Raw genomic sequence first — 19,323 nt, 5'->3', positions numbered from 1 at the left:
GGAGAAGCCTCACCTGCGCGTCAGAGGACACTGGGATCCACTTCACGTTCATGTAGCCATGCAGCAAATGCAATTTGACCTCTAGGGATAGGATTACACTGTGAAAAGGAGAAAAAAAAGAATTTCAAAGAACTGTGGCCTTTAAAAAACAAAGCAGTGTGATCCAGTTGGGAGGCAGGGTGGGAGAAGGCTACATGGCTGGGAGCTCAGGGCTGATTTGAATTATGGCTGCACCAATTACTAAGCTTTATAACCTTGAGCAAGTCACTTCAACCTCCCTGAAACTCAGTAGGGGTTGATAATGAGTATAGATAATAATATCTATCCTGTAGGGCTGTTGTGAAGATTAAAATAGTATTGAGAAAGGGCCCAGCTCAGGGCCTGGAAAATAGGAAATACTTACGAAACAGTATATTACTTAGAAGGCGCTTTTGATAATTAGGTGAGAACTTACTTAAAAAGTCATAAACTCTTTTCTTATTTTTTAACCCAATCTTCTCAGTTGGCTCCAGTTTCAGGAGCCCAAAGAAGGCAGCACTGGATAAGAGGTGAGGAAGGAACTTTTATGCTCCTAAGCTCTTCACAGAAAGCTGTGGAAGCAGGAGGAAGCCAACTTCAGGGAAATGGGGGTAGGGGTGGAGAGAACATATTTTTCTTGCCATTTAAGTTCCAAAAAAAAATGCAAAAGTCTAGAGCAAATGATTTTGGTCAGCTATTTAAAACCCTTCTCGTTTGGGCTGGGAGAAATGTGATCTGATCATCTTGATTCTCTGACCACTGTTCTGGGGATTCTGTAAGAACACTCCTCATGCTATAAACACATCCCAGGATTCCCTTCTGTTTCATGGGCAGAAAAAGCAGTGGCAAGAGTCCAGGTGCCCAATCCGTCTCCCACCTCTCCATCTTCCCAAAGACACTAGAACTAGGATGTGACCATCTTCGCCCCTGAGCTGAGGAAAAGTCCCCGGGAGACAGACACTGCATGTGGAAGAGATCGCAGCTACAAAGCAGATGGAAAGGCTGGGCGTGCCTCACCTCGCCAACCGGACATTGTCATTATCATCTTTGCCCCACTCCCAGCCCTTTCCAGGGTCCACAGCAAAGTGCAAAGGCAGCAGCTTATGCTCTGAATCTGTAAGTGGGATCACAGCTGGGGAGGAAAAACACATATGATCAAGGAGTCTTCTTGAGGAAAGAGGAAGGCAGCTGAACACAGACTGACTCCAGTAAAAAGGCAGCTGAATCATACCAAAGGTCTCTAACTATAGTCACATCGCAGTTCTTAATGATGAATTGTCTTAGCAGAAAACAATAACAGGCAGGTTTTCCCTTATTACTCAGAACACAATTTAGGCAACTTATCTCCATGAATTCCCACCAGTCAGCTAGCACCCATGATGTTCCTGCCAATTAAAGTGAATTCAGGGAATTCAAAGTCATTATTAAGGCAAATAGAGCAAAGCATCATTTGGAAAGTTCTAGACCTTAATGTATAAGCTTCTTTACTCCAGATCAGGGAACACAGGTTGAGTTTTCCCCAAAGCCTTTTTTTTTTTTAAAAACAAAACAAAACTCTGTTTATCTTAGAGCTTAAGAAAACAGCATCAACATGCTCTGTCTGGGCTTGCATGTCACTCAGTTCTTTCCTCCTACATCCTCTCTCATTTCAGTTCTTCTAAGTGAAAATAAAGCAGAACAAAAGACACCAGAGACCCAGACACTGCATTCCACACCTTGTTCCTTGGCATTCTCCTTCTGCTCCATGGACACAAGTGCAGAAAAGTGAGCCTGATCGTAGGCAAGCACCAGAGGGGAGCGGTGACACTGGCTGGCTGGAACCTCCAAGGGCAGATAGATTCCCCCAAAGGGAATAGGGGCGAATGCTGCAGGAAATCACAAAGATTATTATTAAGGCTATATTCTTGCCTGGTGGGAAATCTCTCCACCCAACTATGTCAATTGAGCCCCCCTTTCAGTCCAACCGGTGTTTAATAATTCTTTCCTAAGAAGTTTCATCAATTAACCTCAACTGCTTTACTCTGATTCTGTGAGAATTGGGCATTGTTCTAATTTACACCTTGTTTTTCCCCAAGGGTCATATATCCCCCTTGCAGACAGGGCTGCTCAGGGTAGAGTGAGGACTGCTTGACTCACCTTCCCCCCCAGAGTCCCTCAGCATGGTGTCTGCCACGACGACTATGGGCCTCCGAAGCACGTGGGCAAGGACGAAGACGTGGAATTCTTCTAGACTCTCATACACGGGCTCTTCTGAACTCTCCACCCTAGAGTTGCAGGAGGGGAGAGAATGGAAGAGATGCAGTGCAAGGGAGAGGGAAGAAAACAAATCAAAAGACCTCTGAAGACCAGTTCTGCACAGAGGAAAAAAAAAATGTCCATTTCCTTTTTTCCATTCTGAAGGCTGCCATAGACACAGATGATTATTTTATGCTAGCGTGGCTATTTCTACCTCCATTTCACAGATGGAGAAATTCAAGAAAAGAAATGTGAAGGTCTGAGGGTTAAAGTAGTGCTCAGAATTGGGAAGTAATCCCTCTTAATACCTACCTGGTTCAACAAACTTCACCCTACTCTTTTTATCCAGTAGCTCAATATACAACTGTGTAGCCTCATTCTGCTTATTACCTTACCCACCACAACCACCCACACATCACATTCATCATGTCCTATCAAAAAAGAAAAACAAAAAAGGAAAGAAAACAAAAATCCCTTCTTCATGTTCCCTTACTTGAAGAAGAACAGCCTCGCCCATCTATTGGCTAATACTTAGTAGCTTAATCAGAAATCTGAGAAATATTTACTGTTCTTTTTTTTTTTTTTTTTTAACATGGGTTCCCCCTGGAGCTAAGCCAGTGAGAAACCAGGTGTTTCCAGGTCCCCCAGGGAAGCTTCTCCACGCAGCCCGACCCTGAAACCTTCCAGAAAGGTGGTTTAGTCACTAAGCCGTGTCCGACTGTTGTGACTCCATGGAATGTAGCCTGCCAGGCTTCTCTGTCCATGGGATTCTCCAGGCAAGAATACTGGAGTGGGTTGCCATTTCCTTCTCCTTACTGTTCTTTATATCGCACCTTCAGTTAATCACCTGGCCTGACCAATTCCATCTTTTAAGTGTCTCCTCTGGCATATCTGCAGCCACCACTTCATACCCGTGTCCCCCTCTTTCCTGGATTACTATTACTCCCCTCCAGTTCATCATCCATTTGGCTGTCACTGTGCTCAAATTCATCAATTTGTTCCTGTTACTCACATACTCACAATTGAGTGGCTTCCTGCCCCCTGCTGCTGCTACTGCTGCTAAGTCGCTTTAATCATGTCCAACTCTGTGTGACCCCATAGACTGCAGCCCATGAGGCTCCCCTGTCCCTGGGATTCTCCAGGCAAGAACACTGGAGTGGGTTGCCATTTCCTTCTCCAATCCTGCCCCCTAAACCAATCTTATTCAACATTGGGTGCTTGCTACAAATGCAGATTTCTGGGCAACGCAACTGTACTTCCTTAGGGTGGAGGTCCAAAATTCTGCATTTTAAATAGACCGCCCAAATTATTCTTATACACAATAAAGTTTGGATAGGTTATATTTTTTAACTTTTTACTTTAGAAAAATTTTTAATTTTAAACATACTCAAACTAGAAGGAATAGTACACTAAACTCTCATATATCCATCATTCAACCTCAATAATCATAAATACATGGTCAATCTTGTTCCACCTAGACCTTGATATATTACCCTAGGGATCAGCCCCCACACTGACTCCACCCCACCAGTTTATTCTGGAGCAAATCCTAGATATCATATAATTTCATCCATGAATATTTCAGCTTCAATCCCTAAAAAATAAAGACTATTTTTAAAGATGTCCACAATACCATCAATATCACAATTTAAAAACTACCATAATTCCATCAATATCACACTTTAAAAATAGTAATGTAGACATTATTCACATTTCCCCAATTGTCTTATACATATCCATACATCCCAACTGGTTGATGCATCTCTCAGGTGTCTTTAAACTTAGGTTCTTTCTCTTTTCTTTGCCTTGATTTATTGAGGAAACCAAATCACTTGTCCTGCAGTTTCCCAAAGTCTGGATAGAATACAATTTCAATTCCTTAGTATGGCACACAAAAATCTGGACTGCCTAGCTTCGTCTATCATTCAGCATCACATATTCTGTATTCTGGCAATACTGAACCACCTGTGGTTCCTAGAACATACCATGCTGTTACACCCTTCTGTGCCCTTGTCATGGCTTCTCTCCTGTCTTTCTGTCCAACACCCTCTTAGGATAGAACTCTTTGGACATTGAGGACTCAGCAAAGATTACTTTCTACTCCTCCAGTTAGATATACTTACCCACCACAGCTGGCTCCATTGGTACCCAGATGCATGCGGGGTTCACTTGAGGCTAGCTTGATCAGTTCATTCCATTCCTTCTGCCACTCATCCTCTGTGTATACCAGCCCTGACTATGTGAAAGACAGCAAGGTATATTAAGCAGTTAGAGGCTAAGTTCAAAAGGAAATAGCCACTCCAACTCACTCATGTTATTCCACTCTATGCTCCTGTCTTATAATTTGTAAGCACTTGTCTTACAATTTGTACTACAAAGTCCAGTCTCTTCTCCCTTTTATAGTCAAGATCCATGAAAGAATAGTCTATGATCACGCTCACACTTCTTCCATTCTTTTCCAGCCCACTGTAATCCAGCTTGTTTCTGCCCTCCAGCCTATGCCCCTTACCCCTACGCACTACTTCCCCTAACTGACTGGCTAAAGACAGTGACCTTCTAATTGGCCAAATTCAATGAACTCTTCAGTTCTCATCTTTCTCAGCATTCATGTGGCATCTGATTTCCTCCTTAAACTTTCTTTTCCTTCAGCTCACAAAACACTACTTTCTCCAACCTCTCTGAACTCTATCTTAAAATATTGATGTTGTGTCAAATAATTTTAGCCTTGGTTCTATCCAGGTTATCTCTTCTACTATTATAATCTCATCTAATGCTATCTACATGCTCAGGACTCAGATATCCTCCTCTCCAGCCCAGACTTCCTCTTCATCTCTATGTTCACATCCAGCAGCCTACTGAAGGCTGTCACCTGCCCATGACTACCTTACACTCTGTTCTGTCAAAATGCAACTTCTGCCTCTTTTAAAACTTCCTCTTCCTGTTTTCTAACCTTTGTAAGCAACACTAACTATCACTCAAACACCCAATTAGAACTACCAGGGAATTATTGATGACTCTTCTCCTTTCGCCTATCCCATACCTGGATCCCTTTAGTCAGTAACTATTAAGCATGAGCTACTGTAATAGATGCTGGTTTCACTACTTCTAGTCATACATTGTTATGATCCATTTTCTACAATGCTACCAGAAAGATTTTTCTAAAATTAAAATCTGATGATGTTTGCTTCTTGCTACAAATTCTTTTAAGAATTGTTATTATCTATTAGATAATAGTGCAAACTCTTTAAGCACAGCATAAAGACTCCACTTCCTGGGCTCTGACCTACCCCTCTAATATAATTTAATTAGTCATACTTCCTTGAATGCACCATGTCCTTTTATACTTCTGAGCTTTTGTCTAGGTTTTGCCTCAACAGCCTTCTGCCTGAGACAGCCCACTCCATATCCACCTGGTGAATAATCTCTCAACTGTCAGCAAAAAACTCAAGTATCATTCCTCTATGAAGCCTTTCCTAAATCTCCCTGGTGCATCAGCCACTCACTGCTTCCTTTGTGCCCTCCCTGCTGAACTGCTATCCAGACTTCTATCACAGAAGTCATAACTGGTTACTCTGCTGTAATCGTATACTCACATGTCCATCTCCTACTACCACTCTTAAAAGCCAGGACCATGTTTTAAGCAATATGCTTAGTGCTTATATGTGATCAGTAATCAGTAAATACATGCTCAGTAAAACTATAATTTTTATCACAGGAGTGGAAGAAATAGTACAAATAATCTTAAAATACTATATTGGCTTTAGGATGTATATGATGGTTTGGAAGAAAGGCTATCTTGTTAATTGTATTTGGCCTACGTAAGTGTTTAAAAAAGTTTATACTTTTTTTTTTGAATATTTATTTATTTATATTTGGCTACACTGGGTCTTAGGTGCAGCACTCAAGATCTTTGATCTTCATTGCAGCATGCAGATTCTTTGTTGCAGCACATGGGATCTAGATCCCTGACCTGGCATCAAACCTGGGGCCCTGCATTGTGAGCTCGAAGTCTTAGCCACTGGACCCCAGGGAAGTCCCAAGTTTATACTTTAAACACACACAGACAGAGTAGAAAGAATCACACTAGAAACATGAGAAGTATCAGAACAAACGTAAAAGGAATTAAAGCGCTATTGTGAGCATATTTTACTTTAATAATAAAAACAACAAAAACACAACAAAGCTATTTTCAATTTGTATAATTCTATAACTTTTTCTTTCAACTCAAAGTAAGAAGAATGCACAGTTTGTATATGGGGCGCTCTGTTCACTGTGATAAATGGTCCCTGATACACATTCATGAGGCTCTGTCTCCCTCTTCCTCTCACCTATTTTTGTGCTGTTTTTATACACACAGCCACTAGGTGGTGTACCCTTCTAGGCTGAAAATGTTCTTACTGGGTTTTACCACCATTTTCAACAACAAAACAGGGAGGCCTAGGAAATCAAAACCAATTTAATTTGTTTGGTGTTTGGCACTGGCTAAAAGTAGCTCCCCAGTCCATCTCCCTTCCCCCACCCCCACTATAGTGCTATACATCGTCTGAGCTAAAAGAATTACCTCATTTCCATATGGAACTTTCAACGTGTTGAGTGAAAGGAGTAAAAAGACTACTCTTTCAATATCTACTATTCATGAGGCATGTATTTCCATTTGGGGACTTTGAGAGGGAAAAGGTGGCTGACCAAGAACAGAATTTCAGAATTTCTGACTCTCCTGGCTAACTACCATCATCATCTAAACCCTTTATTTTTTTGGCTGTACTGGGTCTTTGATGCTGCATGGGCCTTCTCTAGTTGCAACGAGGGGGCCTACTCTCTAGTCGTGGTGCACAGGTTTCTCATGGTGGCGGCTTCTCTTGTTGCAAAGCACTGACTCAGGCACATGGGCTTCAATAGTTGCTGCTCCTGGGCTCTAGAGCTCTGGCTCAGTAGTTGTGGCTCAGGAACTCAGTTGCTCTGAGGCATGTGGACTCTTCCCGGAGCAGGGATCGAACCCATGTCTCCTGCACTGGCAGGCAGATTCTTTGCCACTGAGCCACCAGGGAAGCTCCTATCCCCACCTTTAAAATAACGATAAATAGTTTAATATAGCTGGAATTGGTATCTATCCTCTGACTGTGGCTGTCATGTCTGCTTAACTAATGGCATGATCTGGATTGGCCTTTTCCTGTCTGGAGTGATCAAATCTAAGGTTCAGGTATTGGTTCAGTTCAGTCGCTCAGTTGTGTCCGATTCTTTGCGACCCCATGAACCGCAGCACGCCAGGCCTCCCTGTCCATCACCAACTCCCGGAGTCCACCCAAACCCATGTCAATTGTGTCGGTGATGCCATCCAACCATCTCATCCTCTGTCAGCCCCTTCTCCTCCTGCCCTCAATCTTTCCCAGCATCAGGGTCTTTTCAAATGAGTCAGCTCTCCGCATCATGTGGCCAAAGTACTGGAGTTTCAGCTTCAACATCAGTCCCTCAAATGAACACCCAGGACTGATCTCCTTTAGGATGGACTAGTTGGATCTCCTTGCAGTGCAAGGGACTCTCAAGAGTCTTCTCCAACACCACAGTTCAGAAGCATCAATTCTTCTGCATTCAGCTTTCTTTATAGTCCAACTCTCACATCCATACATGACTACTGGAAAAACTATAGCTTTGACTAGATGGACCTTTGTTGGCAAAGTAATGTCTCTGCTTTTGAATATGCTGTGTAGGTTGGTCATAACTTTCCTTCCAAGGAGCAAACATCTTTTAATTTCATGGCTGCAATAACCATCTGCAGTGATTTTGGAGCCCAGAAAAATAAAGTCAGCCACTGTTTCTACTGTTTCCCCATCTATTTGTCATGAAGTGATGGGACCAGATGCCATGATCTTAGTTTTCTGAATGTTGAGCTTTAAGCCAACTTTTTCACTCTCTTCTTTCACTTTTATCAAGCGGCTCTTTAGTTCTTCTTCACTTTCTGCCATAAGGGTGGTGTCATCTGCATATTTGAGGTTATTGTTATTTCTCCCGGCTATCTTGATTCCAGCTTGTGCTTCATCCAGCCCAGCATTTCTCATGATGTACTCTGCTGCTGCTAAGTCGCTTCAGTCGTGTCCAACTCTGTGCGATCCCATAGATGGCAGCCCACCAGGCTCCCCCGTCCCTGGGATTCTCCAGGCAAGAACACTGGAGTGGGTTGCCATTTCCTTCTCCAGTGCATGAAAGTGAAAAGTGAAAGTGAAGTCGCTCAGTCGTGTCCGACTCTTAGCGACCTCATGGACTGCAGCCTGCCAGGCTTCTTCATCCATGGGATTTTCCAGGCAAGAGTACTGGCGTGGGTTGCCATTGCCTTTTCTGATGATGTACTCTGCATATAAGTTAAATAAGCAGGGTGACAATATACAGCCTTGGCATACCCCTTTTCCTATTTGGAACCAGTCTGTTTCCATGTCCAATTCTAACTGTTGCTTCCTGACCTGTATGTAGGTTTCTTAAGCAGCAGGTCAGGTGGTCTGGTATTCCCATTTCTTTAAGAATTTTCCACAGTTTGTGATCCACACAGTCAAAGGCTTTGGCATAGTCAATAAAGCAGAAATAGATGTTTTTCTGGAACCCCCTTGCTTTTTCAATGATCCAGCAGATGTTGGCAATTTGATCTCTGGTTCCTCTGCCTTTTGTAAAACCAGCTTGAACATCAGGAAGTTCACGGTTCACATATTGCTGAAGCCTGGCTTGGGGAATTTTGAGCATTACTTTACTAGCATTACTTTACTAGCAATTGTGTGGTAGTTTGAGCATTCTTTGGCATTACGTTTCTTTGGGATTGGAGGTTGAGGTATAGTGTGAATTCAACAGTGAAGAAGACAAACTCTAGGCTGGCTCTAGCTCAGACAAAAAAAAACTCCACAAAGTCCAGCTCAGCTCACCAGAAAGGCAGGGGGTTTGGTGTCAATAAAGAATGCTGCTTACTTGGTCTTGACCCCGTGCATTCATTTCCCTCAGGAATCTTCTGGGGCAGACTGGCTGATCAGAGACCAGATTCTGATCTTAATATCATCCTAATTTTAACAATTGAGCTATTTTTGAGAAAGAAACATAAGACATTCTATTTCCATGTTTTAAATCTTCAGAACATAAAATTCTAATAATAATAAAACATTCACACTCATGCTTTTACAGTTTTTTAACAAGTAAACTGAATTTATGAAAAACAAATGGTATATACGGCCCCAATTTTTTTTTACACATTTACATTAATAAGCGTTGAAAACATAAGTCCTTAAAAATTGGTCTAGGCTTATTATAAGTAAAAAACCAAAACAACAGAAAAATCCTACAAGCTTGTTGTATTTAATTTTGCAAAGGACAGTCACAAAAGGCTTACTGAGTGCCTTATCAGGAAAAGCACAGCGTTAGATACCTCCTCTACAGGTCCGCACTTCCCCACACCAGTTCTCATAACTCTATCGGAAGGCATGTACCGTCTGGTGGTATCTGAATTTGAATAGGACTGTTAAGAGTAACACTGACCTAAGAGCACCTTCCTATAGTGGGCACTGAGCAGTCCCTTACGTAACTCTAGGAAACAAGGTGCTCCCACCCGACTTCCTCACCTCTTTATTCTGCTGAGTTTGCTGCCACCTCCAGCGCCGTTTTAATGCTTCCTTCTCGGCTCCCTTATCCATCAGTGCATACAAAGCTTTCCGCAACACCAAGTCCCGATCGTGGAAACCCCACATCCCTATGGCAAGAAAAGATAACGGTTAAGACACCTTTTGTATTGCTTCCCTGGTGGCTCAGTTGGTAAAGAGTCTGCCTGCAATGCGGGAGACCTGGGTTCAATCCCTGAGTCAGGAAGATCCCCTGGAAAAGGAAATGGCAACCCACTCCAGCATTCTTGCCTGGAGAATTCCATGGACAGAAGAGCCTGGTGGGCTATAGTCCATGTGGTCACAAAGAGTCAGACATGGTTGAGTGACTAACACTTTCACTTCCAAGACACTGTACCTTGACTCAACTCCACTTATTAATTATGATACACAGATTCTGGCATGAAGGATATCAGGCCTGAAGCCCAGGTTCAAAGAAACTCCTGCTATAACTCAGCAGAAAGGTAATCAGGAAAGAAAAGATGTTCCTACTGTAGAGGCTCAGAAACTTTTGAGAGCCTAAAAGCAGAGGATAGACCACATCCTACAAACTCCGGACAAGAAGACTTTTAAAGTCTTTATTGAACTCATTACAACATTGCTTCTGTTTTGTTTTGGTTTTTTGGCCATGATGCATGTGGGATCTTAGCTCCCCACCCAGGGATTGAACCTGTACCCCCTGCATTGGGAGGAAGTCTTTAACCACTGGGCCAACAGGGAAGTCCCAGAAAGCCTTTACTCTTGATACCAAGTCTAACAAATTAAAATACAGAGTAGGAATTCGCTGGCAGTCCAGTGGTTAAGAACTCCATATTTTCACTGCCCCAGACTCTCATTGCTGAGCGCCTGGGTTCAATTCCTTGCTGGGGAACTAAAATCCTATAAGCCACATGGCTCAGACAATTTTTTTTAAAAGCTAAAAAATAAATAAAACACAGAGTAGCAGCAGACAAGATGGGTCTGGCACATGGCAATCAGAATCAAAGTTTGAGGAATGGTTGGAAAATGGGGACATTTTTTTAAAAAACTAAGGCAAATAATATACCGAATTTTAAATAGACATAACAATTTAAAGTAAACAAGTCAATAATTAATATCTTTGTATGGTGACAGACGGTAACCAGACTTAACACAGTGATTATTTTGAAATATACAGAAATATTTGAATCACCACGCTGTGTGCCAGGATATAAAAGTGTTATAGGTCATTTATGGAGAAGGCAGTGGCACCCCACTCCAGTACTCTTGACTGGAGAATCCCATGGATGGAAGAGCCTGGTGGGCTGCAGTCCATGAGGTCGCTAAGAGTCGGACACGACTGAGCGACTTCACTTTCACTTTTCACTTTCATGCACTGGAGAAGGAAATGGCAACCCACTCCAGTGTTCTTGCCTGGAGAATCCCAGGGACGGGGGAGCCTGGTGGGCTGCCGTCTCTGGGGTTGCACAGAGTCGGACATGACTGAAGTGACTTAGCAGCAGCAGCAGCAGCAGCATAGGGTCAATTATACTTCAAAAACAAACTCACAGAAAAAGACATCAGATTTGTGGTTACCAAGGGCAGGGGGTGCAAGCAGGGAGAACTGGATGAAGGTAGTTAAAAGGTACAAAGTTCCATATATACAAGACTAATTAAGACTACTGAGCACTTAGGATGTAATGTACAACATGATACATGTAATTAACACTGCTGTACATTATACATGAAAGTTAAGACAGTAAATCCTAAAAGTTATCATCATGAGGAAAAAAATTTTTTTTTCTATTTCTTTAATTTTGTATGAGATGATGGATGTTCACTAAATTTACTGTAATCATCTCATAATGTATGCAGGTCAAATCACTATACTGTATATCTTAAAAGATACAGTGCTGTATGTCAATTATATCAGTACAACTGGAAGTGAAAAAAAAGAAAGAAAAAGAAAAACACATTATTCCTGATTAGACATACACAACCTAGAGGGCTGGGATGGGGTGGCAGGTGAGAGGAAGGTTCAAGAGGGAGGAGACATACATATACCTATGGCTGATTCATGTTGATGTATGGCAGAAACCAATACAATATTGTAAAGCAATTATCCTCTAAGTAAAAATTAAAAAGGTACATTAAATAAAGGTTCATTAAAAATTAATATCAAAATAAACAAGTCTCATAGGGGTCTGATGAAAACATATCTTTTTTTATATACCAAAAGAATGAATATTAAGTAGAATTATATACATACACAAACAGTATACTACTTGCTTTCTGCTATTCATTACTTTTAGGGGTCAATTCTCAGAGTGGGACTTGTGCTAAATCCCGTGCTCTCCATACGATTTCTCAACAAGAGTGAACAACCAGGACAGGGTGCTCTTTTATCTTCTCCTGCACCAGCACACACACATACATACACCTTGCTCTGAGCCATCACTTCTAAGATCAAGGTTGGTTGGCTTAAGTCCTTCACATGACATTTAACTATTGCTTCCTATCTGTGAGGGAATGAAGGGCCATTCTCATGACTCACCAAGAGAGGCTGCGTGTAGGAGGCAGTTTCCATCTCCAGTAGTTGCCAAAGGAAGGAGCCTTTGACAGGTGGGGTCCACACTCACCCACCAGTTCAAACGCCCTACAGAAACACAAGGAAAGGGAGATGAGCAGATTATCCATAAAGCTCTCTACCTTTTTACTTCTAATACAAGACTCCAAGCTTGTCTCTTCTAGAAAGCCTACCTAGAATCAAACCACCACTCTATTACTCTGTGTATCTTCTTCACTTATATCTGATTCATCAAAATCTGGTGAGTTATAATTGATTAGATTAGAGGTTCTTAAGTGGGGCCAATTTTGTCCCCAAAGGGACATATGGCAACATCCTGAAATATGTTTGGTTGTCCCAAATGGTGAGCCGGATGTTACCAGCATCGAGTAAGTAGAGGCCAGGAAGGCTGCTAAACACAATATACAAGGCAGCTCACACAACAAAGAATAATCTGGTCTTAGATGTCAGTAGTGCTAAGACTGAACAACTCTGGGATGGATGATGAGGCCAAGGTCATAGACTGCAATAAAGATCAGCACAAATCCATCATCAGTAAAAGAAAATCATATACTCCAAGTGTCATGCAAGTATCATATATGACAGTAAGCAAGTCAGCATGCATGTGGTATGATTTTAAAGACATGAGCAATAAAAAAAAGTACTTAAACACCTAAGAAAATGAGTCTCAGTTCTGTAGTCATCCTACAATTGTCGACCTGTTACTTACATAAAGAAAATATTGTATGAATGATGCTTAAAAATGTTCTTCAATTACTGAAAAGTCTACTGAAAGAAAAATTGGCCTATAATCATACCAGACAAATGACTAACTACTTAAAAATTATAAACAGATGTGCATGATTAGTATGGAAGGGTACAAAATGAAAAATAAGGGTTTCCCTTCCATGCCCCCAACTCCCATCCCCTAGACCTACCATGGGAGTTAATACCCGACTAGGTTTCCCAGAAATCCCAGCTGCCTCATCCATTATACCAAATAATTTTAACAAAAATTTAAGACAAACATAATTGTAAAGGTAAATAAATCTTCTGGGAAAAGTTTATATAAATAAATGTGACTTAGTTAATCACCACTATGTATCATCTACAGCACTGGTTCTTTCTGTTCACAAGGTGCTCCAGAGCCGATTATAATCCACTTGTATTTTTTTTTAATGTACTGATTTTTAGGTATTGATTCCTAGGCCTTTCACATGTGTATCCAGTTTCCCTTCCATCAAACAGGAAATTTCCAGAGCCAAGTGTCCTGTTTGTGTCCTTTCTTTAACTTGAAGAAGCGTAGCTCAGTACACGTCTCTCTGACTGACCACTGAGTTTGACTGCCATCAGTCAGATCACAGGCTTAGACTGGAAGCTGCTGGTCAAGCCCGGCCCCTCGGCAGAGGGGTGGAGGCGCACCGGGAAGGACGCGCTCACTGACCTGCCTGCTCCAAGGCAACCAGCATGGACTGCTCGATGAGGTCTCTCTCTATGAAGCTGCGGAAGTCTTCATTGTACACAGTGAGATCTGGAAGCTGGAAGGCACAGATGGGCATTTCCAGGGGGTGCTCACTGCTCCCCCCACCCCCACCATTGGAGGAGACATGGGACCGGGCCAGGGAAACAATGCTGGAGCTGGCGTGGGAGATGCCCCTAGACAGGCGTTTTTCTGCAATGAGAAATGGAGTCACCTTAGAACATACAAAACCTACTCAAAGAACTTTCCACTCATGTGGTGATGGTTACCTCTTGACAAGGTTTCCACTCAGGGAAAAACTGTAAGTCTAACTGGCTACCAAATTTCACGACCCTCTTTCTCATGCCAAATGTAATTGTGAAATATAGAAAGTGGCATTTTCTCAGGCACTCACATTAGCACCAAATATACATTCCTCTTTCTGCCCTTTTTGGAATTTGCCTGAACTTCTTCTCCCCATGACACTGCCTTCTTCTGCTTCCATTTCACAACATAATAGGGAACTATTCATTTGGCAACTTGGTCATTGTTTGGTGAGAGGAAGAGGGAATAAGGGAAACAGAATTCCATTTGGCTATCAACAGACGGAGTCAAAAAATCTTGCTGATAATTTTCAGGGTCTTGGAGAATGTAGAAAAAGGATTTCCATTATAGAAAACTAATGACATATGTATACTTATAGCTGATTCACATTGTACAGCAAAACCCAACACAACATTGTAAAGCAATTATCCTCCAATTAAAAATAAACGAAAAAATTTTTAAATAAAATTTATTTATTTAAAAAATTAAATAAATTTTTTAAAAAAGAGAATTAATGACAAATCTTACACATTCAGGAACTTTCTTATCTACCATCAATAAAATTTATTTACACTATTTACTACAACTTTTCTGGATATATTTATCAGGAATTTACGGTATAGTCAATTCTTACTTAACAGAGGAAGGCAGTAATATAGACAGTGCCCCCCCAAATTATGTAATCTGTTTTGAATACATGGCACTTATAATTCTCCAGCAGATATTCCATTGTGATCGTAAGTTACTCAGTATAGTATTACAATTCATTTGCATGGCCTAAGTTATATAAAGACTATTAACAGACCTAAAAATCATATTGAGTAGCAGATTTTAATCCAATATTTGCCAGGGATGATGCACAAAGTAAGTAAAGAGTCAGTCTAACGCTATATTCTATAGTGATGTTGTTTTTTAAGTTCTTTTTTAAGGTGTTTTAAAAGTACCGCATGCCCATGTAAAATATAAAAAATACTACCAAAAGGTTTAAAGTGTTAAAAAGAAATCTCCCTGTCATTCAAAATTCCTGATCCCCTCCCTAAAGGGGACTTTCTGTATCCTTGTACAATTTTTTTATGTGCATAGACATGTGCATAGCTTTTATAATAATTTTTAAAACATAAACAGGGATATATTATACTGTTCTGCATCTTATCTTTCTTAGTAAAGAGATTTTTCTAAACAAGTTTCATCACGTTCTACTTAATTCTTTCTAATGGCTGCAAAGTATTTCACGATATGGATGATTACCATTTATTTAACCACTCCTTTACTAATGGGTATTAAAAGTTGTTTTCAAGCTTTAACTTTCAAGCTTTACACTACCTGTCTTTGTGTCTACTTATGAATTATGTATGTATTTATTTAAAAGGATACACACACACAGATACACACACACACACATGATAAAATCTTCCTAGAAGCAAAATTGCTGAGACAGTACACATGCATTAGAAAAATTTGACAGATAGTAATAAATATTAACAAAATGCCCTCCAAAAGGGTAGGTGATAGTGATCCTTTGAATTCGTTCTGTGTACTTTATCTTGACAATGAGATTGTTACCCTTCTACTCTCTCATAGTATCTAAAGAAGGCTTTTAATCTGGACAGTACTCCAGATACAAACAATGAGGGGTTCCAGCAGCTGGAGGACTGAGTTCACCTCTGATCATTTGACTGGGGAGGTGGGAGAAGAAAGGAATCATTTCCAAAGAATCACGAAATTCTCTGGTTAGCAGCCATCTCCCTTCCTTTCTACTTCATATACTGAAACGGCCCTCAGCACCCCAATACCTTGAATGATGTCATCCTGCCGCTGTAGAATGGGCCGGGGAGGACGAGTAGACTCTCGATCAGAAAACCCTTTCTCAGGGGTCCTGGAGCCACCACTCCCTTCACTAAAGGGTGGGGGCAGGTTCCCAGCATGGACCTGACGTAGCTGCTCGAAATCACTGAGGGCGGCACTCACATCCCAATTCTTTCCTGCCAGGATACAAAACAAAAAGTGAATTGGTTGCTGATAGTACAGGAAAATTGAGGAAAGACACAGAACCATCATTCTAAGCATCTTACCAAAACTAGCAAGCATATATTCATGTACACTCCGGTCTTCCTTTTCCTTCCCCTACTCTAATTTCCTTCAACACACTTCAGTCTTGAATACCACAACTTCTTTATTTACTTGCTTTTTGTTTCCCAAGAAAGCTCCATGAGCACAGAACACTGGTCTCTCTGAACTGAAAAGGCCCGTGGAGACCTAGTAATGTCATTTTACAGACAAAGGAAGTGTAAAGAAGTAGAGTTACTTGCCCAAAGTCACAGCTAGTTTGCACCAGGGCCTCAGCAGGACACAAGCCCAGGTCTCCTAGTTCTGAGATCCAGAGAGTTCTGGGCCTAGATGTGCTCTGGGGTGTCCTAAGTCACCTGAAGTTGTACACAAAGTTATAGGTATGTGCATTTTTCTAAAGAAAGAGCTGATAGCTGCCATCAGGCTATCCAAGGGAATTGTTAATTCCCCTCAAACTTAAGAATCACTACACTTTTTCCTTTGAAAGTTAACTCTGGTTGTAGTGTAAAGAACAAATTATAGAGGGGAGGGACTAACAGTAGACTCAAATGAAAGATCTGCTACCACAGACGTTTTAAATTGTTTTCTCCAGTTAAACTAGCCAATAAATAACATGTTGCATAACTGTTCACACTTCTTTCTGCTCTATTTCATTTGTCACCACCTTAATTCAATTCCTGTATCACCTAGTGCCCACCTCCAATCTATTCTGAAGGATCCCATGAGGTTAATCTTTCTATAGAACAATTCTGATCGTTTTAGTTCCATAATCAATTTTTTTTTAGTGGCATACACCACTGCCTACGGAATAAAGCTTAGGCTCTTTTGTTTGACATTCAAGGCTTTCTATGACCTGGCCTACTTTTCTCATCTTTCCTCTGTGCTTCAAGCTCCCTGGCTATGAAAGTGGAGATGATTCCACATAGAGCTGTTATGAAGATTAAATTAATTGAAAGCACTTAAAACACAGCTTGGCATAGCTTGGCCACAGAAAGCATTATACATGTATTTACTGCCATTGCTGTTACGCTTCTTGTTGTAATTATAATTCTCCAGTTAAGCCGTATTAATCATCCATGCTGGATGAATTTACTTCTGAACCATCAGACTCACCATTTGCTCCAACTCCTTTTGCTCACTCTGCATCAGTCATACTGGCCTCTTTGCTGGTCCCAGAGACTTGCTAAGACTGCTCTCACTTACAGCCTTTCACCAACTATTCCCAATGTCTAGAAGGCTCTATCTCCATTATATCTACACAGTCAATTCCTTAACTCCTTCAGGTATTTGCTCAAATGTCACGCTCTTAATAACTTAATAAGGCCTACCCTGACTACCCAATTAAAAATCACAACCTGCCTCACCATTCCCGACCATTTTTTGTAGCACCTAACGCTTTATAATATAGTACTTTACAATCTACTTGGTTATCATGTTCATTGACTCTTATTCTAGAATGTAAAGGCCGAGATTTTTGTTTGTTTTGTTTTGTTCAAGCATCTAGAACTTGGCACATAATAGGTACTCAATAAATATCTGTTGAAGAATGGAGGACTTTTGTCCTGCACCAATGAATGAATAAATGATCTGTCTTGAGCACTGGATCATTATTTCCAACTGCCTGCTAAACTGCTTAAAATCAAGTCCTCCTAACAGTCAATATGACTAAAACTGAATGTCCATCATCTTCCTTCCTAAAGCTTAATTCTTCTCCTTCTTCTGTATTCCCTGAATCAAGAATGGCATCTCAACCCCTCCAGGCCAGAAACTATAGTCATTTTAGCTCTTCACCATTCCTCAGTCCCTACTTTTCCTCTTCCCTCACTATTCAATTTCAGGGTTGTTTGTACCCCTAAAATCTCTCTCAAATCTGTTCTTTCTTGTCCGTTTTTATCATCAGTGCCCCAATTCAAGTCTCATATTGTCACCCGGTCTTTGGCCTCCTGGGAGGTGGCTCTCTGGTCTCTTTACTGCTAGTCCCTACCCCCTATAAATTGTTCTTTACACTATAACCAGAGTTAACTTTCAAAGGAAAAAGCGAGAGACAGGAAGAGACAGAAAAGGAGGATCAGGTCCTTTGGTTCCCTTTCTAAATTACATCTTAAATCCACCCACTTCTCACTTTGTTGTAATCCAGGTCACCACTGTAGTCCCAGTCACCATCACCACTCACCTGAACTATGACAATATTCTTAACTGACTTTACCACTTCATTTTTGGCCACCTTCCAGTCAGTTCCAGTATCTTTAATCAGTATCCTGATCAAAGACTTAAATCCAGTCATTTCACTCCCCTGATTAAAATTCTTCACCAGCTTCCCACTGAACATACCCTGAAATGCACAACCCTTACCATAGCCTACAAAGGCTCTCTGTATCCTGCTTCCCACTTACCTAACCAGCTACCTACCACTTTCTTGTACTACTCTTCCTATCTCAATCAATATCAGTGCCAAACTCTTTCACTTTAGGGCCCCTGTATAAGCTACTTTGTCTTGCTATTCCTATGCACCCTTTTGGGTTCAGTTCACATGTCACTTCTTCAGAAAAAGCCTTTCTGCACTCTATATCTAAATTAGGTTTCTCTCTTAAATTTCCACAGCACCCTCAACTTTTCTTTCATAGCATGAATGTGTGTGTACATGGATGTGTGTGCAACGGAGAGACAGCATGCAAACATTAACTTGTAACATACTTGTTAAGAGCCCAACTCTGAAACCAGATCACATAGGTTCAAACTCTCCTTCACTTCTTGGACCTCAGGTTTTTTAAAACTGGAATACTGGAAAAATAAAACCTATTTTGCAGAATGGTTGTTAGAGTAAAATGTTTCAAGTAGCTCACACATCCTAAACACATAGAAGTGTTCAACACATGCTACAAGTGGAAGCGAAGGCATATGAGTTGAATCTAGAAGGATGAGAATTTCAGGAGAATAATGAACAAAGGGACACGCAGACTTACGAGACAATTTAATATGATCAGGAAAAGGTGACAAGTCAGGCCTGGCTGGAGCACAGGCACTGTGGCAAACAGCAGTAGGAGATGAAACTGCAAATGTAAATTAAG

At 41.1% G+C, this 19,323-nt stretch overlaps 1 protein-coding gene across 2 annotated transcripts in view; it reads right to left on the bottom strand.

Annotated features, from left to right (window-relative positions):
* Nucleotides 1–19,323, bottom strand: part of OTUD7B (OTU deubiquitinase 7B) — a 59,133-nt gene that overhangs the window by 5,249 nt on the left and 34,561 nt on the right. Inside the window, exons 3-11 of one of the 2 annotated variants that reach the window (XM_006049209.3) lie at nt 15,982–16,170; nt 13,850–14,077; nt 12,394–12,495; nt 9,846–9,973; nt 4,377–4,489; nt 2,155–2,282; nt 1,734–1,883; nt 1,036–1,150; nt 14–98 (exon numbers count right to left, since the gene is read on the bottom strand). In XM_006049209.3, coding sequence (XP_006049271.1) covers nt 14–98; nt 1,036–1,150; nt 1,734–1,883; nt 2,155–2,282; nt 4,377–4,489; nt 9,846–9,973; nt 12,394–12,495; nt 13,850–14,077; nt 15,982–16,170 — 1,238 coding nt within the window. Of the gene's footprint in view, nt 1–13; nt 99–1,035; nt 1,151–1,733; nt 1,884–2,154; nt 2,283–4,376; nt 4,490–9,845; nt 9,974–12,393; nt 12,496–13,849; nt 14,078–15,981; nt 16,171–19,323 lie in introns of those variants that run through there. The other variant, XM_044944433.1, reaches the window with a different exon arrangement.

The sequence above is a fragment of the Bubalus bubalis genome, chromosome 6, assembly GCF_019923935.1.
Source record: "Bubalus bubalis isolate 160015118507 breed Murrah chromosome 6, NDDB_SH_1, whole genome shotgun sequence".
Classification (NCBI taxonomy): domain Eukaryota; kingdom Metazoa; phylum Chordata; class Mammalia; order Artiodactyla; family Bovidae; genus Bubalus; species Bubalus bubalis.
Note: the sequence above shows the minus strand (reverse complement) of the source record. Positions and strands in the feature narration are given on the sequence as shown.